This window comes from Metopolophium dirhodum, chromosome 2 (assembly GCF_019925205.1).
Source record: "Metopolophium dirhodum isolate CAU chromosome 2, ASM1992520v1, whole genome shotgun sequence".
Classification (NCBI taxonomy): domain Eukaryota; kingdom Metazoa; phylum Arthropoda; class Insecta; order Hemiptera; family Aphididae; genus Metopolophium; species Metopolophium dirhodum.
In genome coordinates this window covers 30,610,860-30,633,403 of record NC_083561.1, presented here as the reverse complement: position 1 = coordinate 30,633,403, position 22,544 = coordinate 30,610,860, and the positions used below count along the sequence as shown (strand labels likewise).

General features: G+C 28.8%; 1 protein-coding gene across 4 annotated transcripts in view; it reads left to right on the top strand.

Annotated features, from left to right (window-relative positions):
• The window catches only part of LOC132938517 (triple functional domain protein), a 119,143-nt gene that overhangs the window by 26,221 nt on the left and 70,378 nt on the right, over positions 1-22,544 (top strand). For 2 of the 4 annotated variants that reach the window (XM_061005397.1, XM_061005396.1), the window contains exons 3-13: positions 2,385-2,592; positions 2,662-2,775; positions 2,851-3,050; positions 3,114-3,342; positions 3,463-3,585; positions 3,645-3,836; positions 3,896-4,027; positions 4,087-4,209; positions 4,441-4,542; positions 4,644-4,862; positions 4,930-5,052. In XM_061005397.1, the coding sequence (XP_060861380.1) occupies positions 2,385-2,592; positions 2,662-2,775; positions 2,851-3,050; positions 3,114-3,342; positions 3,463-3,585; positions 3,645-3,836; positions 3,896-4,027; positions 4,087-4,209; positions 4,441-4,542; positions 4,644-4,862; positions 4,930-5,052 (1,765 nt within the window). The remainder of the gene's footprint in view (positions 1-2,384; positions 2,593-2,661; positions 2,776-2,850; positions 3,051-3,113; positions 3,343-3,462; positions 3,586-3,644; positions 3,837-3,895; positions 4,028-4,086; positions 4,210-4,440; positions 4,543-4,643; positions 4,863-4,929; positions 5,053-22,544) is intronic. The other 2 variants (XM_061005399.1, XM_061005398.1) reach the window with 2 other exon arrangements.

Below are 22,544 nucleotides of genomic sequence, written 5' to 3'. Positions count from 1 at the left end.
TGAACGAATAGAAAAATGCCGACGACGTGATTGCTTTTTTCTGAGACTGATCGACTGACGACGGTCGTTGAATTTATACCCCGGTCGAGGTAGTAGATTTTGTACGATAGGTACTTGCAAGCGGGTAACTGCGATATTTTCCGTTGGTCAGCCTTAAAGTAAATATAATACAATATAGCTGTCGTTTGGTACCGATTTGGACCGTTTCGGACAACTTGGGTGGGCTAAGTTCACAAGTTCAAAAGCTCACGAGCGAGGCCTGGCTGACTTGCAAATTCTGAAATCAAACTTGCAAATTTTGCAAATCAAAAGCTGTCGTTTGGTATCGATTTGGACTGTTATGGACAATTCGGGTGGGCTAAGTGAATTTGGCCCACCCTCAAAAGTCGGTTACTTGCAAATTCTTATAAATTACTTGCAAAATATTGTTGCTGCTATGAAATAAATAATATTATGTGGATGGGCCAACTTCACACACGTAAAGAAAAGGTCCGTTTTTTATACTCGATGATTCTTGATCAAACCAATTTAGGGTATTTACTGTATATAAAGGTACTTAGGTACCAACGTGTTGAACAGTGCTATGGCATTTCGGCATCTGTCGAATAGAGTTTTACACCCTTACTTATATATTGTACTAGCTGTATCACCCGACTTCGCCCGGGAATAAATGAACATAAATAAAATGTGGTGCTATATCTGGTATATTGGCGTATTTCGATAAGAGATAAAGTCATAAAGACAATTCATTTTAACTAATCGTTATAATAATTTAAAAGTTGAAACTAAATTATATTATATTATTATAGTTTCTTAAAATCATCCGGACCTTGCATAGCACTTAGAAAAATTAATTACTCTACAAATAGAGTTTGTGATCAGTATCCTTATAAATGTGTAAAGGTTACAGATTACTGTACCCTTATATATATATAAAAGAACAGGCCTTTTTATGTATACCAATTTTCTGACGACACAATTGAACTTATTTGGAACAATTCTGTGATAAAAAAAATCGTTAAATTATTTGAATGATACTCTAAAAAACCTGAACCTTTAAATACAGTACACCCCTCTCCTCCCGCCTCAGACAAAAAATCAAAAATCGGGCGACGTGATTACACACAAGAAAGTATTTGGAAGTCTGTACAGTACTCTTTGAAAATAAATTGGAAAAAAGTTCAATAGTGTCAAAAAATTGGTACATAAAACAAGCCTGGTTTTTTATATATATTGGTACAATGTACTGGTACATATAAGGATTTACGAGTATCATCACTTCAAGTAAGACAAAATACTTTGTATTTAATACAAACGTTATAATATAACGTTTCTCAGATTGTTAATTAGAGTTAATTATAGTTTCATACAATATAATGTAAAGGGTACGTTAGTGAAATCCAAATAAAATCTCGTTAAAATAGTCAAGGTCACTAACTCCCTAAGGATTAAAAAAAAAATGGTTTATAAGCTATTTGTATATTTAAAATTTCTAAAGATTAAAATTGAATATATTCTATAATGCATAATCCATGCTGTATTAATTGGGTTGAATTATACTTAAGAGGACATTATACTATGTTGTCTTCGTTTTACAAAGGTAGAACTAGAGGTAGGAACTATACTACGTCATAATACATTTTAGTTTAGCAGAATCCATTTTGTGTCGTTAGTTTTCACATAAGTGAATTTCCCAAATATCAAAATAAAGTATAAAATATTATAATATTATCTAGAGCATCTCAAAATATACGCTTTTATTGATATTTACATTTTAAAGTAAAATGTGTTTTGAAATTGTAATATTTGACAGGTATCCAATATTAGGTAAGACAAATTTATGTCATAGAGTTAAAACTCACTTAATAAAGACAACCTAGATATTCTAAAATGTATAATTCTTACCTTTAAATTATATAATATTTATATGCGAATTCACTATGTAAATTCACTATGTTTAATAGTTAATAATTAACAACACAAAACAAATTCTTCTGAATACAAATTTAGTATGATACGTTTTAACGTTTATATGGAGACATCACATGCATATGTATTGTCCGCTTAATCTACCCATGCATATTAATTATGAATTTATAAGATTTATAAATTGAACTAAAACATTTTAATGGTTATCACTACACACAAATACATAAATATATATAATAACTAATAAGTACCTACCTACAGAATAAACTATAGTTATCAAATAAGTATATCTGATTTTTAATAAATTAAAGAATTTTGTGAAAGGGAAACACATAATTTTGAAAATATAGTTCTATATCTCCCCTACAATTTATAAATGTCAAATTATTGAATTGAAGTGAATTGTATATTATTTTGTTTGTATAGTAAAGTTAATGTATTTGTTTAATTCTTAGCTGTGAAGCTAAAGAATCAGGTTTAGTAGCTGTGATTGATATGCGAGGTGGTTCTGGCTGGTCATCTGTCAAACCAATCTTGAAAGCCCTCCAAGATTGGTGTGCCGGAGGCAATGGGAACCATGTGTATGCTGTATACGTAGTAAAACCTGATAATTTTTGGCATAAACAACGAACCAGCATGGCTAGCCATAAATATAAATTTGAAGTAATAACTTTATACATTTTAATATTACTTGTACAAAATAATGTTATGTTTCTTATGGACTTTTTTCAGACAACAATGGTTAATTTAGAAGGCTTATCAAAGTTTATAGATTCTACACAATTGACGTCAGATCTCGATGGATCTTTACACTATGATCACGCCCAATGGATTGATATAAGACTTGTGAGCATAATTAATTTAAGAGCCTTTTGTTTTATGTGATTATTTACTATTGTAAATTACTTTTATTATTTACAGAGTATTGAAGAATTTATGTGGCAAGCTGCTGATTTGTTAGATCGATTAGATGATTTACAAGAAGATTTAAGTCGTAATGATTGTAGAGATGATATTGCTGGTGCCAAACTTGCCCTTGACTTTCATACCGACATGAAAAAGAAAGTACTTAAGACCCCTGTAGAGGACATGGATTTAGCTGGTCAACAACTTTTGCAGAGGTAATCGTTAGACAAGCAAACTTATTCAAATATATTTATTAACTATTATTAATACATGGTTAGATTATCCGGAGACAATAATAGTGGTTATGATTCTGGTTATTCTGGACGTGATAGTGAAGCTAGCAATGGTATTAGTAATCCAGATTTACAAGCATCTGTACCACAAATACTACAACAATTGGATACCATTAGAACATCTCATAAACATGTGTTACAGCTATGGCAGCATAAAAAACTTAAATTAGATCAATGTTTCCAGTTGAGACTATTTGAACAAGATTGTGAAAAGGTATTTTTGTATTAATATATAAATATTTTTTTTTATATTTATATGGAATTAAGTATATGTTATAGGCTTATATACTTAATATTTATTGTATTATGTAATGTAACATATTCATTTAATTAGATGTTTGATTGGATTTGCCATAATCGAGATGTATTTTTGATGAGTTATGTTGAAATTGGACATTCCTATCAACTTGCCAAAGATATACAAGAAGAGCACAATCATTTCACAATGAGTTCTATGGTATAATTTTTAATGTTAAGTTAATTAAAAACATTTTTAAACATATTGATTGCTTATAGAATGTGTACGTGAACATAAATCGTATCGTAGCTGTTGCACATCGTATGATAGAATCTGGGCATTATGCTTCTAATCATATAAGAACTGTTGCTCAACGATTAGATAGAACATGGAAGCAGTTTGCAGCTGGATTAGATGAACGGACATCAGTGTTAGCATTGTCTGTTTTATTTCATCATAAAGCTCAGCAGGTATGAATTTCTATCTTAAAACCTAAACATGTATTTGAGCGATTTCATATTTGCTTTAGTATGTGGAAAATGTACCAAACTGGGATGAGGCCATTGAAAATGTAACCATACCAAATGAAATTATGGTATTAGAAAATTCAATTCACCAACATCAGAACTTATACGAACTCATGTGCCAAGCATATACTGAGGTAAACTATTTATTATATTTTTCCCCTGACAAAAACTTAAATTTTTGAGACAAATATAGGTTTATAATGGGTATCAAAGCCTATTAAACGGGCTGGATACTTTGGTACAAGTCTGCGAAAGTTTTCCAACTCCTCCAAGCAATGTACCATTTATACATTATGGCAATTCTCCACAAAAAAATGTATGTTCCATTGTTGTACAATTTTATGGATTCTTTGATAACACAGAATCCCTAAACAAAATGACTAAAGCCTTGGTTAGATTTTGGTGGCAACTTTTGCATTGGCTATGGTTTATTCCTTGTATCACAACACTTTGGTTTATGGGCATTTAAAATAATTAACCATCATTATAAGCAAATATTTTAATATTTATCTAAAACGCATGTTGGGATTTTTTTGGTTTGGGTTAGGTTCATAGCACGAGTAAGAAGCTGCTCTATCAGTTGGACCATTTGGTTCAGGTGTGTAACCAAAGTGACTTAACACCAGTCGCTGAACAACATCATAAACATGTAAGCTTTTTTTAACACGCATGAAATTGGCTTATAGCTTCTACTAGTTTTATCTCTAACATGATTGTAATGTACAAGCCTAATTTCTCATTTTCTTATAGCTGGATAGTGGATCAGATTCTTCAGCCAACACAACTAAGACAGTTGGAACAAACCACCAACAAGCTGCAGCTGATTATTCAGAAGGCGCCAGTCATGTGCTCGCTGTCATACACCAAATTTTAAACCATCATAGAAGTTTAGAACATCGATGGCATTCTAAGAAGATAAGACTTCATCAGAAATTAGCATTACGTTTATTTCAAGAAGATGTCAAACAAGTATTAATATGTCATAATCATTTTTATTTATAAACTTTCTATATCTATTTAATTAATTCATTTTTAGGTTCTTGACTGGTTGTCTAACCACGGAGAAGTGTTTTTAAGAAAGAATACTGGAATTGGACGGACATTACAAAAAGCTAGGGTGTACCAAAAAAGTCATGAACATTTCGAAAATGTGGCCCAGGTAATTTATATAGTTATTAATTGTATTTATATACTAAGTCACATTTATATAATCGATAGTATATACTAGTGGTCTGTAAGAAAGATTCCACGCAAAGATAATTATTAGTACAAATAAAGAAGAAAGAAATATTATAATATTACATTGTATATAAACCAAACATAGTGAACTACTTAATCAATTAATACAAATCAGTGATATTTAATAATAAAGTGGTATGTCATAATTTTTTTCAAATTATTTACGTATTAATATTTATTATATTATTAAATAGTTAGAGGTTACAATATGATGATTTGAAGGAGTTATATATAGGCAACATTATCAACAATGTCTAAGTACATAAAAAAAGAATAATTATTATTAAAAAATGTTCCAACCCATTTTGTATAAGATATGTAGTTTAAGTATCTTTCAGAGTTTTCTTGTAAAGAAAAACGTTTGAGTAAAAAATTCGGGATCAGAAGTGGTACTTACTGACATTATGTTGATTGAACACAGCTTGAACATAATAATTATTGATTTTTTTAGATTCTGAGCGAAGCGATGAATGTATTGATTTTACAATGATGTGTGTTGTTTTTTTTATTAATTTTTTATTATTTTATTTTTTTTATTTTTTTTTTATTTTTTATTTTTTTTATTTTTTTTTATTTTTGTGTCTGTCATAACCTTTTAGGACAGTAAAAGTGCTTGGATTTTCTTCAATAGTAACTTTTCTGATAGGAAAGTGAATCTAGTTGGTACTTTGGGGGGTAAAAAGTAAAAATTTCCCAGTAGTTTTCACAAGCGACGTGAAAAACAAAAGAAAAATTAAGGAAAAACGGGAATTTTTACGCAAAATCTGTTTTTGAGAAAATCGATTTTGGTTTTTGGTGTAACTCTAAAACAAATGACCGTAGGGACATGAAATTTTGACTGCATGTTTATATAAGCATTCTCTATACACCATAAAATTTTCCAAATATTTTGACTCTTTTTGAGCTGTTTACGGACATTGTCAGTTTTCAATTTTTTTAGTTTTTTTTTCTATAAATATCAATAAAATTTTATCTGTTTGAGTAAAAAAGCTTGAAAAATTAATAGAAGGCTCCTGGGTTATTGTTTCAAAAGCAGATGAAAAAATTCAAAAATCCTTAGTCACAGTTTTTATTTATAAGCATTTAAAGTTCAAATTTTGACAAAATACGGAAAAATCACAAAATTTAGCAAATTATTTTGAGTTGAGAATTCATAAAAATTTTTCTTTTTAAATCTAAGATATGCAAATGTAATATAAGATTACTTATAAGTTTGTCTACCTTAATCAAAAAAAATGTCTACAAGAAACCTAAATTAAATTTTTATGAGCGTCTGAAATTTATATTTTTACAACATTTTTTATTCACTCGATTTCTCATGTAACAATTTTCTTATTTCATTATAATTAAAAAACGAATGACTGTAGATACTTGAAAATTTCACTGAATATTTATATTAGCATTTTCTATATACCATAAAATTTATAAAATATTTTGACTCTTTTTGAGCTGTTTACGGACATTGTCAGTTTTCAATTTTTTTAGTTTTTTTTTCTATAAATATCAATAAAAATTTTTTTGTTTGGTAAAAAAGCGTGAAAATTTAATATAAGGCTCCTGATATATCGTTCTAATAGCAGTTGAAAAATATGAAAATACATAGGCACAGTTTTTTTTTATAAGCATTTAAAGTTCAAATTTTGACAACATTTATCAAATTAATAATTTATTAATTATTTTGTGGTTAAAAATGTATAAAATGTTTAACTTTTATGGCTAAAGATTGAAAATTTAAAACAAGGCTCCACGTAAATAGGTTATATATAAATTACTTTATTCACAATAATATCATCAAATATACTTGGTAAAATCATAGGCTGACTGACTGTTTTCGCTCAGAATCGTTTTTCTTATACAATGATATTATATCATTGAATTCAAATTTAACACCATCCAATACAGTGACCCACTTGTAACCTACTGTACAGCAGAGCGACATCCACTTATCCACCTTTTTTATTTTTCGTTAATAATTATTTTATTTTTTTATTTGTTAAGTAATAAGACATTCCTAGCCTATGCGGATCTACATCTACGAATATTTACAGAATGATTTTAATTTTTTTTTTGCTATTTTTACAAGATAATAAGGTATATACCATAGGTCATAGGTCATATACCAGATATACATGACAAATTTATATTGGTGGCTTAATACTAAGCGTTATTTAAACAATTAAATCGTGAGGCGTCCCGTCTAAGGCGGCGTAATAATCATTTAAATTGCCTATATTGGATCCATTTACTATGTTCTTAGCATAAAATAGAATTCTTTCACTTCCGAAACGAATTTTTTTCAGTGAAAAAACATATTGCGTTTATTTCTCTTGTTAGAAGTTCGATTAGTGTTGGATTAAATTAAAATTAAAATGCCTAATTCTTCTTACTTTCCGTTTGGGTTAGTATAAGAAAAATACCAGAGTAGTATTGTTACCGTCTAACATTGATATTTTTTTAAATTAAAAAAATAAGCGAAACAATATTTGTTTAGAGTAGGTAAATTATTTTGTAATATTCGTTCTAAAAACCTCTTGACAACCTGAATTAAAAAAGTTCCCTTTCTTTTTTAAAATTCTGATAGGTTTCTGTCTGAAATAAACATTTGAAGTATTACTTCTTTAGTAATATGCATAGGATAAACAAAGGCAGCAATATTATGGGTGTAGCTGCCCCTTGAGTTGTAGTCGTTTCAAGTATTATGTTGGAAGTAAACATTTAAATTACAATCTTTGTAAATGGTATTGTATCATGGCTATTATATGAAAACGTTTCTGCAAATACATCAAGTTTGCAATATTATTATTTATCAAATTTTTTTTATTTATTGTTTATTTCTTTGGACTGTATGACAATAATTAGTCTCGATATTTATGTGAATTAGTTATACAAATATACAATTACATTGATTCAATTAAAAATACTTCCCGATATATATTTAATCCCAATCCCCCAACAATCTATCTATAAATTATACGCTGTATTTACTAAATATATCGTAAATCACAAAATAAATAATGTAGGGACATCGGTATTAATATAGTATAACATATTGCCGTATTTAACAACTACTGTTTATACTAATTTTGTAGAAAGTAGTCGCGTACTACTAAACGACGCGGCAATGCATACATAATAAACGTTAGGTATACCAAAATATTGTAAATTACGAGTATAATGAACGGCAGTAAAAATTCTGGACGAGTATTCCGTTTTGACGGGAACGGGACATTTCCTGCGGCGAATGCACAATAATCATATCTATCGGTAGACATACAATCAATGACGGTTAAACGTCTGTACTTACGTCCGAAATGTATGGCGTTATCCACGGTAAACTGTTCACAAGAACAAATAAGTACGATAGACTATTGTGTTTTTTCTTTTTAGTTAATATCAGTGATATTATTTTATTATAGACTAGTCCCCAGTCGTGTGTTGCATGAATATTATATTTATGTTTTATATATTTATATATAGTTGACGTCCGCCCATCTACAGTATGCTAGTTAGTACTTAGATTGTCAAATTACTTTATATGGGGTGTCCCGTGAGGATATACCCATTAGCTGTGGAGGGAGACTCGCCGCCCGTACAAAAACTGGTTTTTTTGCCGTTTTATCTATAAACTAAAAAAATTATTAAAAATCATGAAATTAATGATAATAAAATGTTGAAAAGTCAAAATTCTCACAAAAATAATCTCTATAAAATGGCTATCCACAGTTGTTTCAAAAATTAAAAAAATTAAAAATAATCTTTTAAATTTTTTACCAAAATATTAAATAAAATTAAAAAATAAAATATGTGTACTGCGTAGTCTCTGTAAGTCTTCTATCCTTTAGGTATTTTAATAACTACCTATACTTTTAATTTAATAACGGGAAGATAATTATTTTGAAAAATATACTGATGTGTTGAAATAAATAGGTAGTTTTTTTATTTTTTTTTATTAATGAGTAGCTTAGATTTTAGATGAATGGATTATAAAATTTCATGGAATACCCGCCTTAGATTTTTGGCCCACTACTTACTCATCAACCTTTGATTATAATATTATTATTAATACAAATTTGTCGAATATTCAATATTTATACATTAACTTTTTTTTTAGCAGTTTTCTGTTCCCAATTGTGAAATTAAAAATGTAGGTTGTCATAAAAATTATTTGTTATAGAGAAATAGTAAAAAATTACATAATTTTATTATTTTCAAAATCACTTGAACCGATCAGGGAAATGAGTGAGGCCTATGCAGATAAATGGACGGCCTTGTTGTTCGTCATCATATTATATTATCATAATAATATATTATGTAGGTATATAAATATATTATAATCTAGCGAGTGAATCGAAACGATAATTTCGGCCGGTTTTCATGAACCGTGAATTGCTAACGATATTGCCAATGATGGAATTACACACCCCGGGTTGCGTGCGTGCGCGTGTGTAGAGATAGCAGCACAAGCATTTAATGTGCGGTCGATGGCGCGAAACCGGTGAATTTTTCATATTATTATTCTTATTTGTTTATCCCGTTATCGGTAGACCGTGCCTTCATCCCGCGTGTATAATGTATATATATATAAGTATCATCGCGAGACCATATTATTATATTACATTATGTAGGTAGGTGTAGTGTGCCGCTGAGGCAGTGGCGGCAGTAGCGTCAATCCTAGTGAGTGGCGTCGACAGTGGTGGTTATATTGTGGTGGTGGTGGTAGTAGGAGTAGTAGTAGTAAATAGTAATAGTAGTAGTAGTAGTAGTAGTAGTAGTAGTAGTAGTAGTAGTAGTAGTAGTAGTAGTAATAATAATAGTAATATAGTAGTGGTAACCGCGGCGACCGTCGTGTACGCGAGCCGCGCTGATTCTCCAGTCACCAATGCCGTGCACGCATGCCACAGGTACTTGGAATAAGGTTCTTCTCTCCGGTCGACAGTACGCCTGTGTTTGTGTGCGTGTGTGGTGTTTCTTTTGTGCACGTTAGTTCGCGAGTCGTGTGTGTAATATAATATATAATATTGTTTATTATTACTATTTTTTCCTCTGCATGCGTGACATATATCGTTCACGTCGTCGCCGCCGCCGCCGCCGCCGAGATCAGTCGTCTATTATATTTATGTCTAGGAATGCGTGGAGTTCTTTTGTACTTCCGAAAATAATAAAATAAAATATAAGAAAAAAACGTATCTCCCCACACATTTGGTGAGTACGTTATTATATGCGCAATATATATTATTATATATATATAATATATAATATGTATTCTTCTCGTCGACTGCACTCACCATCACTATACGGCACTTAATAATAATAATGTATTATAACACCCAAATTCTTCACCCGTTCTCGGACCCGTCAAACTTTACCGTTGTTCAGCAATTTTGTTATATTTATATAATATATATATTATTTTATTGTTTTTATATTATTTTATTTTATTATTTTATATATATTTTTTTTTTTTTTTTTTTATTTATTTGAAGAAATCTACAATCTATACATGCTTTTTGTATAATAAGTAGGTTTGATATATGAAAGGTAAAATATGGTATGAGTGGTTAGATTAGGGAAGATACCCAGTGGTAACACCCTGAAATTTTATATATTATTTTATATTATTTTAGTGTCTCTTCACCCCATAATATAGAGATAAGAGAGAGAAAAGTGAACACATGGCGCGCGTGAACAGACTCGGTGGTAATTGTTATTATTTTGTTGCAGTTATTACGGAAAAGTTGTTTTTCGCGAACGCTCGCGCCTGTGCCTATCACGTAGGTAGATACGTTAACTTATCCCATCGCAGTGGTGGATATAAGGGGAGACGAAGGGGAGTTCGCCCACCCCCTTGGCTGTCTTTTTAATGTTATTTTTTATTATAATATTTGGCTAAACAAAAAGTCAATTTAATTTTTGAAAATTCGCCCCCCCCTCCCTTGGGTGACGTCTGGATCTACTACTGTGACCCATCGTGTATTTGATTCTTTTCCGGATTATTATGTTGTATATATATTTGTAATATATTTTATTTTAATATATGATACATAATACATATCATATATAAATATAATATACATCGTTCCCCTCACTCGTGTATTTATTCGATTTTCCAGTTTCCTATTGATTCGTATCAATGGTGTAAGTATAAATAGTGATGAAATTAAAAGACAACTGGCATCGATATTTGTGGATTATTTATTTCTTCTACATTTATTTAGTTCCAATATAAACACTAGGTATATACACTTATAGTTACCTATTTTGTACAGATTTGTACACACATAAATACACAATACACATATATAATCAATAGGTAGGTAACATTTTGTTTTTATGTCTCGAGGGAAATGTTTTTCTGATGTCCATTTCCCTATAGAGACACTATATCAACAAATGAATTTCTAGTTATTTTCATTCGTTTGAACGTGTAACGATCATCTGTTACGCAAAATTGTTTATTAATTAACATCGTCATTTGTAAGAAACATTATTATTATATTTTGTAACGTAACTGATTTTTCAATAATGATAATACGTAGTCATAGGTTTCAGAAAGATATAAACATTTTAATGTCCCAAATTTTATTCAATAATTTTAAAGGTTAGTACTTCATATATGTTATTAAGTATTATAGTTTGGTAGACTGTGGTAGCTTTTAAACCGATATATGCGTACATTTTTTTGTAGATTTATTTTACAAGGTCATTAAATATTATATATATAATCAACTTACCCACATTGATGTTATTTAAAAATCAATTTCTTTGATGTGCCATATCATCAACAGATGCGCGTCCACAATACAAGGATTTTTTTTAATTTAACGAAAAGTACACTGTTGTTTTATTATGAAAACCCAACTATCGTAATGATTAAAAAAGTATAGACTTGTCCTTGGGTTAATTTACTAACCTATTTTATGCTGAGCAAAGATATACGCGTATTTAATATATAGACATATAGTGTGTATTTAGATAAAAGTGGTCCTGTAATCGGAAACGAATTTATTCGTTTTGAATTTTCATAGACGATAAATGTATACTGCATTCAACATATCACCCCAATACCCCATACAAGTATAATAAGGGGTTCATTGTTGTTGTTCTCTGGAGTTTTTAGTTTCCTCTCCGATTATCTCTATGCCTATTACATCCTCAAAACCATACATTGGACCTGTCATTTTTGTAGGACCCCAGACTTCTTTGTGGGCGTTAAGCATGTCCTACAGCATAACCGTTCCTGTGGTTCAGAATATATTATTATATGCATGTGTTTATAAACAACCCCTAAAATAAACACGTTACTGCTACTGAAAATTCGTATTTATAAATGTTTAATTTCTCGTGTCTCGTATAATAATGATATAATTAATAAGGTACTTATCTACCAGGTTATTTTTATTTATTTTTTAAATGCCTGTAGTATGAAAATTAAAAAAAAAAAAACTGTAAAGAAAACTTCTATATACTACCTCTATATCATGTATTGAAACATAATAGAATAATATGATAGATAATACTATGAATATTTACTCGATTAAATTTATATGAATAATAATTAATTATTATTTATTTATTTGTCATAAGTTGCCAATATTTTATTTTTATTTTCACAACAAAATATAATTCTAACAACGGTGAAGTAATATGGGAAAAATAAAAATAAATTGTTCACTATACCAAACCATAATATCATGTTTTCTTGATTTTAACTCATCGTAGGTACATAAGTAATTAATAATATTATATTGGATTGAGTTTTATTTAGATACAATATTTTATTTTATTAAATAATTCAGTTTAGAAGATAATTAAACATGGTACTATGGTAGTATTTTATAAAATACTTTTAAAAAATATATAGTCACTGAATATTTGTATGTAATGTTAACAGAAATATTAAAATAAAATAATATTATATTTTGGAAAATATATAAAGTAATATCAACGTCGTCTTAACTTTGAACAGACTATAATTCAGGCTGCACCCCGTTTTTATCTGGACAATAGAGTTGGTTTTTGTCTGATGAAACGTGGGGTTGTGTGACACTGTGACCTAAGCCAGGAAGTGGTTTTGTGTTCACGCCTTATTGTTTTTAACCGCTAACGAACGCGTTTACTCATTTGAAAGTGCTCTCTCCTATGTATATTTTTATAATTTACGTGATGAGATATAGAAAAAAATCTTACCTCAAACAAAACATCGAATACAAATAGAATATTAAATAAAATTTATAACTGAGTTATTTTAAAAATTGAAGATTAATATGATAAGATGCTTATTAATGTAGGTATGTACCTATATTCTTATATATCTCTATTAATATTTAAAATGGACAAGTTAGTAAACCATTACTGTTACATACTTCTGAGGACCTCAGCCAATTTTTAATTCGTTGCATTCTAGAAAAACTAAGTTTACTTGTTACAAAAAACAGAACTTATTGGAATTGTAATTGAAATTTGAAATAAAAAAATTATATTAGAAAACACTCTTTTTGAATTGTATCTTTTTAAATAAAAACGTCAAATAAAAAAAAATCTCACATTAAATAAGAAAATTGCTCTTTTATCATATTGTTTTTGGTGTTTTATAACAGGGGCTAAGGGTGATAAATTAGTGATTGGGGATTCTAAAGCAACCCCAAGACCCCCATATTTGCGCCTATCTTTTATCCGAAATATCAGCACAATTAAACAGGAATTACTATGTTACTATAGCCTATATAATAATGGGTATTATTTTGTATTTTTTTTTTCAATGTATATACCTAATATTTCCTTCAAAATTTAAAATTCGGTTTTTGTTTTATAGAATGGTTTTATAATTTTATACAAAATATGAACCTGTTTCGCATTTTATATTATACAGAACAATTAAGTATTCTATAAAAATGTTTTATGATAAAAAATGTATAGAATTTTTAATAGATCGTGGGGATGTTTGTATACACTCATATATATTATATGTTACACTTTTATAATAAATATTGTTATTAAATAGGTTCTGCTCTCAACCGTTGGTTCTTTGCTTTGGACTTTAAAATTGTTTTGAAAGTTATTAAAACATGTTAATATAATACCTTGTATATTTAAACCATTTAAATACATTGTTATCAAAAATATCATTATCTTGTTTATTGCCAAATTAATATAAAGATTATACCAATAATATTATTATATACTAGATAATAATTAATTTAGGTATACAGAAACGAATGTGTATTGCACATGGTATCAAAATTAATCTTTATTGATTCATGTAAAGGAAAATAATGTGTTCATACTGTTATATTCCGATGTCTTTTACGACTGTATTTAATATTTATGAAAAACCGGTCAGCCTTACCTATTACTATATTTCGTAACACCACAAAATTAAAAACTAGTTCTTTATGTTTAAGCTTATATTTTTTAGGACCTGTGACCTGCAGGTGTGAATTATAATAATTTCAATAATTCCTATAAATATAATTATTAATAACAGTTTAATTTGAATGTAGTTGAATTATTATTCAACTGAGATATTATGGATGACCATAGAAATATCCTATGTGTGTGAAATATTAATAAAATAAATAGGAAAATAATAACGACACTATAATCAACCCAAAATATTTCAGTGAGATTGGCCTACATATTTAAAACGTGGATAACATCCATCATCCGTATTATGTAGCATGCCCGAGATATAAAACTGTCAATACATGGCTTCTGAATAAACAATACATCTAGCCATTTCACTTGTCGCCTCTAGAAAATTATACGAACAATGATATTATTTGCCCTGGTTTTCGACAAAATAGTATTATTAAGTACACCTACTGTTTAAGAATTAATATTTATCGTGTTCAAAATTATTCTTTTGTTTCGAAATGTCTTATTCATTCTCGTTTCTGTATTGTGAATATGAAATAGCAGCCTTATACAAGTTCTTATTACCAGATGAATATTGTTGCATATGAATTCGTCACAATTTGTCTTTAATTATTCTTGTAAAATATTTAAATACTTACTTAGGTTTCTTTTTAAATTAATATTCTTAATTAGTTCCAATGTCCCATGTAATCTATACCTATATGCTTAACAAAACGTATACAATAATAACAGAAAAATAAATAATTGTTCATAGTTTATGTTAACAGAAACCTCAATCGACTTATCCACTTTAATTTTGAGATATAGCGTACCAATATTTTTCACATATTTAGTATGAAAATTACAATAACTATAAGTTTTTAAAAAAAGATTATTCGTTGAGAATATTATTTGGGAAATATAAAAGTACGTAGTTAAAAAAAATTGGAGTGTAGGTATATTAATATAAACTTTAAAACTTGGGTGGAATCTTTTATGTTGAAGGAAATTTGTATTATGATTTATGTTTTGTATTTCATAATCTAACGTCTCTATAACTAGTGTAGTTTAAACCTATGTCTTGAAAAGTATATTTGTTGTAAATAACAGATTATCTATACAAGTACATGCGTCTACTGGTAAATCGCATAATAACGTTTATTGACATGTCATAGTGTACTAAAATAATGTCTGTAGTAGTGGTTATTATAAAATATAAATACATGAATTGGGGTTCAGTGGGCTCGGTAATTAGTAATTGACAGTCTATATGATCTCTGAGAAGGATATAGCAAAATATATATAAATCATTCGGAAATCGGTTTTAAATTATTTATATTAAACGGAAACAAAACATCGTCGAGTATATACAGAATTGTGAGATTTGATTAGATAAAAACGAACGCCTCGTCAAGATTCTTAAAGTCTATAATATCACTGTATAATCACTATAGTATATACCTATAGTACAAAATTATATAGAAGGCGTATAGGAGGAGGACTCTAGGGAGGCTATTAGTGTGAATATTATAGCTTCCGAACGAAATAAGTAAATTTATGTTTTAGTCCGTTCAATAATAATAATTGTTGAGTTACACCTATGGTATTATAATTTATACTAATATATGATGTATCATACGAGATATATTATTGTGTTTACTTGAATATCTAATGACTTTTTGACGCGTATATACTCAACCGATATTATATCGTATGTAAATTGGCCGTGATTCAATGCCGGGGCTGCAGCAGATGAACGTCGGATGAACAGTAGTATTTCGTTTTTTCTAAACTCAGAAAACGTATTTTCCTCGCTTTACTCGCCGCTTATTCTATTGTTATTTTTCCAATCCAATTAGCATTTTTCGTGCGGTGGGAAACGGTAGCGCGACAACAATAACGTCACAATAATAATAATAAAACTATTACTTACCCACCTACTGTGACTTTCCGATGATTATTGCTACCTCCGTTATTGTAGAGAAATAGGTGTAAGTGTGAATTAATATATATAATATATATTACGTATAAGACAATCATTGCGTATAAATAATACCGTTGTCCGTTACCTGCGGTCACTAAACATTATATATATACTTTATAAGTACTGCAATGGCAGCAAACAATGTTATTGCTCGGGAAAAATATCGATTATTGACCTTATTATTCAATCGAATACGAAATTATCTATGCCTCTGCGTGCGCAGCGTCGGATCGAGATCGCGATTGCCGCACGCTGCCGCCGTCATCGCGACCCTTTCGACCAGTTTTTGTTGTTTTTTTTTGTTTAGCCCGGAGCCAGCGTAAAGTGAATGGTTGTGTAGTAATAGGTAACATAAATGTGTATAGTACCTATATACCTACGTAAGCGTACATACTTGTATTATAATATGCGTAGCCTGGGTTTAATATAATAGTCGAATTCGCAGAGAATCACGCGTGCCGGATTATCAACGACCGTCTCTTGTCTATAGTCGTCCCGGTGTCCGAATCTCCAGTTCCAAGCACTGGTCATGTTCAAGTGTACTTTGTTATATTATAGATTTGTACCGGAGAGATAAATATATATATATATTATATATTTCCATGGTAGCGGACTAGTGGAGGATGCTATAATAATGATTTCTATAAAAACCCTTGCGGAACCGGTCAATTTACCTGCAATTTACCTGCGTTGTCTGCTGCAATGAAGGTGCTACTACATAACACTTGAACATAAATTAATTTTAATTTTTAGATCTAGCTTTTGTATAACAATTTTAAGCTATAATAATAAATTTAATGTGTTAGAACATTGCTAGGTACTAAGAAATATATATTTATACGAAGATACTACCGTCATGTGTATCAGGTATCTATAAATCGTAGCGTTGAACGCAGTGATTTGTATAAAATCATGTATTGCATCACATCTGCGTCGCATTATATTATATATAATATATGTGCACAAGAGGGATGAACGTGATATAAGGGTAGGTATATACTATTACCATACATATTATGTACCTATATAATATGCACTACAATATATCACAACGAATTACCGGAGCTACGAATTATATATTATATTGTATCGCAGTGATAGACGTTTTAAGAATTTGGTATTGCAAATCCAACGAGAACATAGTGGAAATTCTCATATAATATTGCGTATTTTACTATACCCATACGTATATTTTCTGTGTGTTTGTATCCAATAAGTGTTATGTATTATGCGTCGTGCCCATGCATGGATGAGTGAAGAATAATTTTAATTTGTAAGGAATTGAAGATTCGTGTTTGTAAAATTGACTGTTTCACCAAACAATCACCCGCTTTTTAACATTGCATTTTTATAAATCCTGTTTTTGTAGTTTTAAAAATAATAAAGTACCTACTATATTTTCAAATACATGTCCTAAAGTTACGTAGAGTTCGTTAGTTACGTACCTACTTGAAAAATAACAAAAATAAGATTTTAGATGAATGTATTATCGGTATATGAAAGGAAAACATGGAGGAGAGCATGCTAATCAAATAACACTGTATACTTGATGTGCATAATTATGCATTATATCGTCGTATATTGTATATAATATAAATATGTAAGTTAGTTACAATACGTGCTATAAATCAATCGATTATAAAGTCGACTATATATGAATAAAATAACACTATTTTAAGTAAAATAATAATACAAATTAAGCACATCGTTGTAGCTGCTCATTTAAAATTCCGGATTCAATCGTAAATTGTTTACTTAATTACCTCTGTGCTAGAATATGAGACTAAAGTCGGGTTCCCAGCTACATCGTCTGTTGTGTCGTGCCCCAAAGTTGAGCTCGACCAAACTGAACATTTCTTGGTAGATCATGATTCATGGTTCGTTATGTCGTTAGTGAATGATATAACCTCGGCCAATCATAAAACGATAAAAGCCTCACAGCATGACAGTCTGTAATCCCGGCTTTTTCCCCATAAACGCATGCAGAGGTAATTAAGGAAACAATTTACAGTGGAATGCGTATTTATGATAATGATCCCACTTTCAGCCTCCCCATCTGAATCTGAAAATTCTCTGACCATGATTATCTCTCATGTTATAATATTGTTATATAATCGCTATACATTGTCAATGTTTTGTTACAATATGCACACTCTGTATTTTGGGCCTAACGTCTTAAGTATGTATAATATTAAAATATTAGCTATAAATGTTCGAAATTTGTTTAACTAAAAATCAACCGATTTGTATATTTGTGAAATGAAATATCTATACAACTACTATAAATTATAATACTATATATATTATATTGCATTTATATATTGCGTGATTATTATTCCTTAATACGAATGTTTTCAGCTTGATATTTAAATGGCCCTTAAATGTTGATACGATTGCTGTGTTTGAGAAATATTTTATGTACGCCGTACACTGTATAATATAGTATAATATAGTGAGTCAGGGTCGGAGCAAGGGCAGTGCAACCGGTGCCCCTGCACAGGGCACGGCGGAAGCTGAGCTCACTCCAGAAAAGCAAATCATCACTAATAAAATATTATAATTTCATAAAAGATAATATTTTTCAAACTATAGTTGAAATAATAATTCTGTGACATCCGTACGGTTATAATATGTATAATCTAACTTTTATTTAAAATATCATTTTATACACCAACAAAAATTTAAAAATTCTCAAATATTTTTAACAATATTTAGTATTTACGATACAATGAAGAGGATAAACAATGTAAATCGTAATTAGGTACTGAAGTACTTAAACAATAAACGGTATAAAACTAAATTAATATGAAACCATAGGCGTGCGGCGTTCGCATAATTAAGTTTCAGTACATTTCAATATAATAAATTAATAACCTAATATAGTATTCGCTTACCCTACACCTAATAGGTAATTAACAAAGCCACTCGTAAATTTTTTTGTTTATTTTTAGATTCTGATTTTTGAGTGAAGCTAAGTTTATTTTTAGATTCTGAGCGAAGCGATGAATGTATTGATTCTACAATGATGTGTGTTTTTTTTTTTTATTTTTGTGTCTGTCATCACCTTTTAGGACAGTAAAAGTGCTTGGATTTTCTTCAATAGTAACTTTTCTGATAGGAAAGTGAATCTAGTTGGTACTTTGGGGGGTCAAAAGTAAACATTTCCCAGTAGTTTTCACAAGCGACGTGAAAAACAAAAGAAAAATTAAGGAAAAACGGGAATTTTTACGCAAAATCTGTTTTCGAGAATATCGATTTTGGTTTTTGGTGTAACTCTAAAACAAATGACCGTAGGGACATGAAATTTTGACTGAATGTTTATATTAGCATTTTCTATACACCATAAAATTTTGAAAATATTTTGACTCTTTTTGAGGTGTTTACGGCCATTGTCAGTTTTCAATTTTTTTAGTTTTTTTTTCTATAAATATCAATAAAATTTTATCTGTTGAGTAAAAAAGCGTGAAAATTTAATATAAGGCTCCTGATATATCGTTCTAATAGCAGTTGAAAAATATGAAAATACATAGGCACAGTTTTTTTTTATAAGCATTTAAAGTTCAAATTTTGACAACATTTATCAAATTAATAATTTATTAATTATTTTGTGGTTAAAAATGTATAAAATGTTTAATTTTTATGGCTAAAGATTGAAAATTTAAAACAATGCTCCACGTAAATATGTTATATATAAATTACTTTATTCACAATAATATCATCAAATATACTTGGTAATATCATAGGCTGACTGACCGTTTTCGCTCAGAATCGTTTTTCTTATACGATGATATTATATCATTGAATTCAAATTTAACACCATCTATTACTGTGACCCACTTGTAACCTACTGTACAGCAGAGCGGCATCCACTTATCCACCTTTTTATCTATAGTCCATAGCACTATTTTCGGGTAGCAAACTTTGTCCAAAAGTTACGTTCCGTCACTCTATAGATCATAAATTTACAAATTGTCCCTTTGAAAATGTTTAGATATACAGCATTTAAAACATAACACATAAAATATCATCTACAGTGTAATTCTTAGTTTAAAACTCTTCATAAATGTATTATATTATAATTTATTTATGTAGGTATAATTCAACAAAGTATTATATTATCTAAACAATTTTGCATAGGACCCCGCAATTTGTAGCGCCGGCCCTGAGTGGGTGTCACCGTGATGATTAGGTCAAACGACTGCAGTCATATCAAAGTGCATAGAAAATATTAATTTAAGACTTAAAATGATATAATTATAATTATCATTATATTAATAAAAATTACTATTTTGATGATGTCAATAACTTCATTTTATCACCATTACATTAAATTATACAAATAAAAGATGCGTGCAATTGACCGCTTCAATTAATGTTTTCACGACCGATGATATAATATTATATACATAAAACTTGGAGAAATCCATGTCTTGACGGGTCTTGATCACATATATTTCTATGTAGGTGTGTGTGTGTTATTTGGTTCGGTAGTTTTTTATAAACGCATTTTATTGTTTTTTCGAGGACGGCGTAGTTTCCGGATGATTTAAGTTTAAATTAGAATTCTTTAAAACTCCTGTTGCGGAAATTAAAACAGAAAAAGTTTGCTAAACCGGTGGTATTAATATGCTACTATTTATTTAACTAAATTACATAGTATCATACTTTTTTATGTATAGTAATTATATCATCAAATATTTCTTGTTTGATAATCATTTATTATAGGTATGCAATATATTGTATACCATATTAACATTGAAAAGGTTTTTAAGGTTTTTTTTTTATGGAATATTGCACTGTTTTGTATCATAATACATGATAATATAATATAGTTTATTATGTAATACCTATGTATTATAAAACATCACAACATTTTGTAAATGCAATATTGACTGCCTTCAGTAAAAGCAAAAAAGATAAATTCAATGTAAACTTTATCTACTTAATTATTATTTTATACCAAATTATTTTTTTCACACATTTCATGTATACTATTTGTATTATGTATATGTTATTAATAATGTATTATTATTTTTTCATGAACAATAAGAATACGATAATAAATGAATAAATAAATTGTAACTTATTTTATATTAATTTAAAACCCAAATCATAGTATACTCTAAACTTATAATTTAGCAGAGTAACATCCAGGCTTTCCCAGATTATTCAATTAATTTGAACGTGTTTTATAACTTGTTTAAAAATTTAAAAGTAGGTATTCTTTATAATGGTAGATTTAGGATATCTAATATCTATATATTATGTACTTTAATCATGCATCTAAAATCTAAACAATTTATATATTTCATATCATTCATTTGTGGTAATATAATACAATTATGTAATATGACTTAAATGATTTAAGTAGTATATAATATTATTGAATTAATAATTTATGTTAATGCAGTGATTTACACTCAATAATTTCATGAAATAATATTATATGTTAATATTTGTTAAGTATAAAAAATTATATACCTTCAGGCAATGATATCAAATGTTTTATTTATATACCGTTAAATAATAATGACCTGGTGTTATTTTGATATTATTTGCTTGTTTTCAATTTTTTCTATCATTTAATGTGTTAAAATATATTATATAGCTTATCTATATTATGTTTGTATATGTGATTTTGAACTATTAAACTTAATCTGTTATCAATTATAGACAGTATTTTATTGACGTTATAGTATTTTATTATTTTGGATATTTTCGTGTTCACTGATTAACTCATGTAGTTCTGTAACCTTTCATTGATATATAATTGAACATTTTATCATACACCGCAAATTACACCATATTTCATATTTCTTTTTTATGAATGGATCTCAGTATTCTATTGAATTCAATTTTAAACGTAAGAAAATAATATTTAACTATATTGTAATTATCAGTTGGTAATTGTTGGTTATATTTTTTCGCTTAAATTTTGATAAATCATAATATTTGTATTATATATATATTATATATACTTATTTTAAATAATCTTACTTAAGTTGTAAGTATGATAATGTAAACACAATAAGTATGTTGAAAACAAAATAAGAATTAAAAAATAATATGTATAA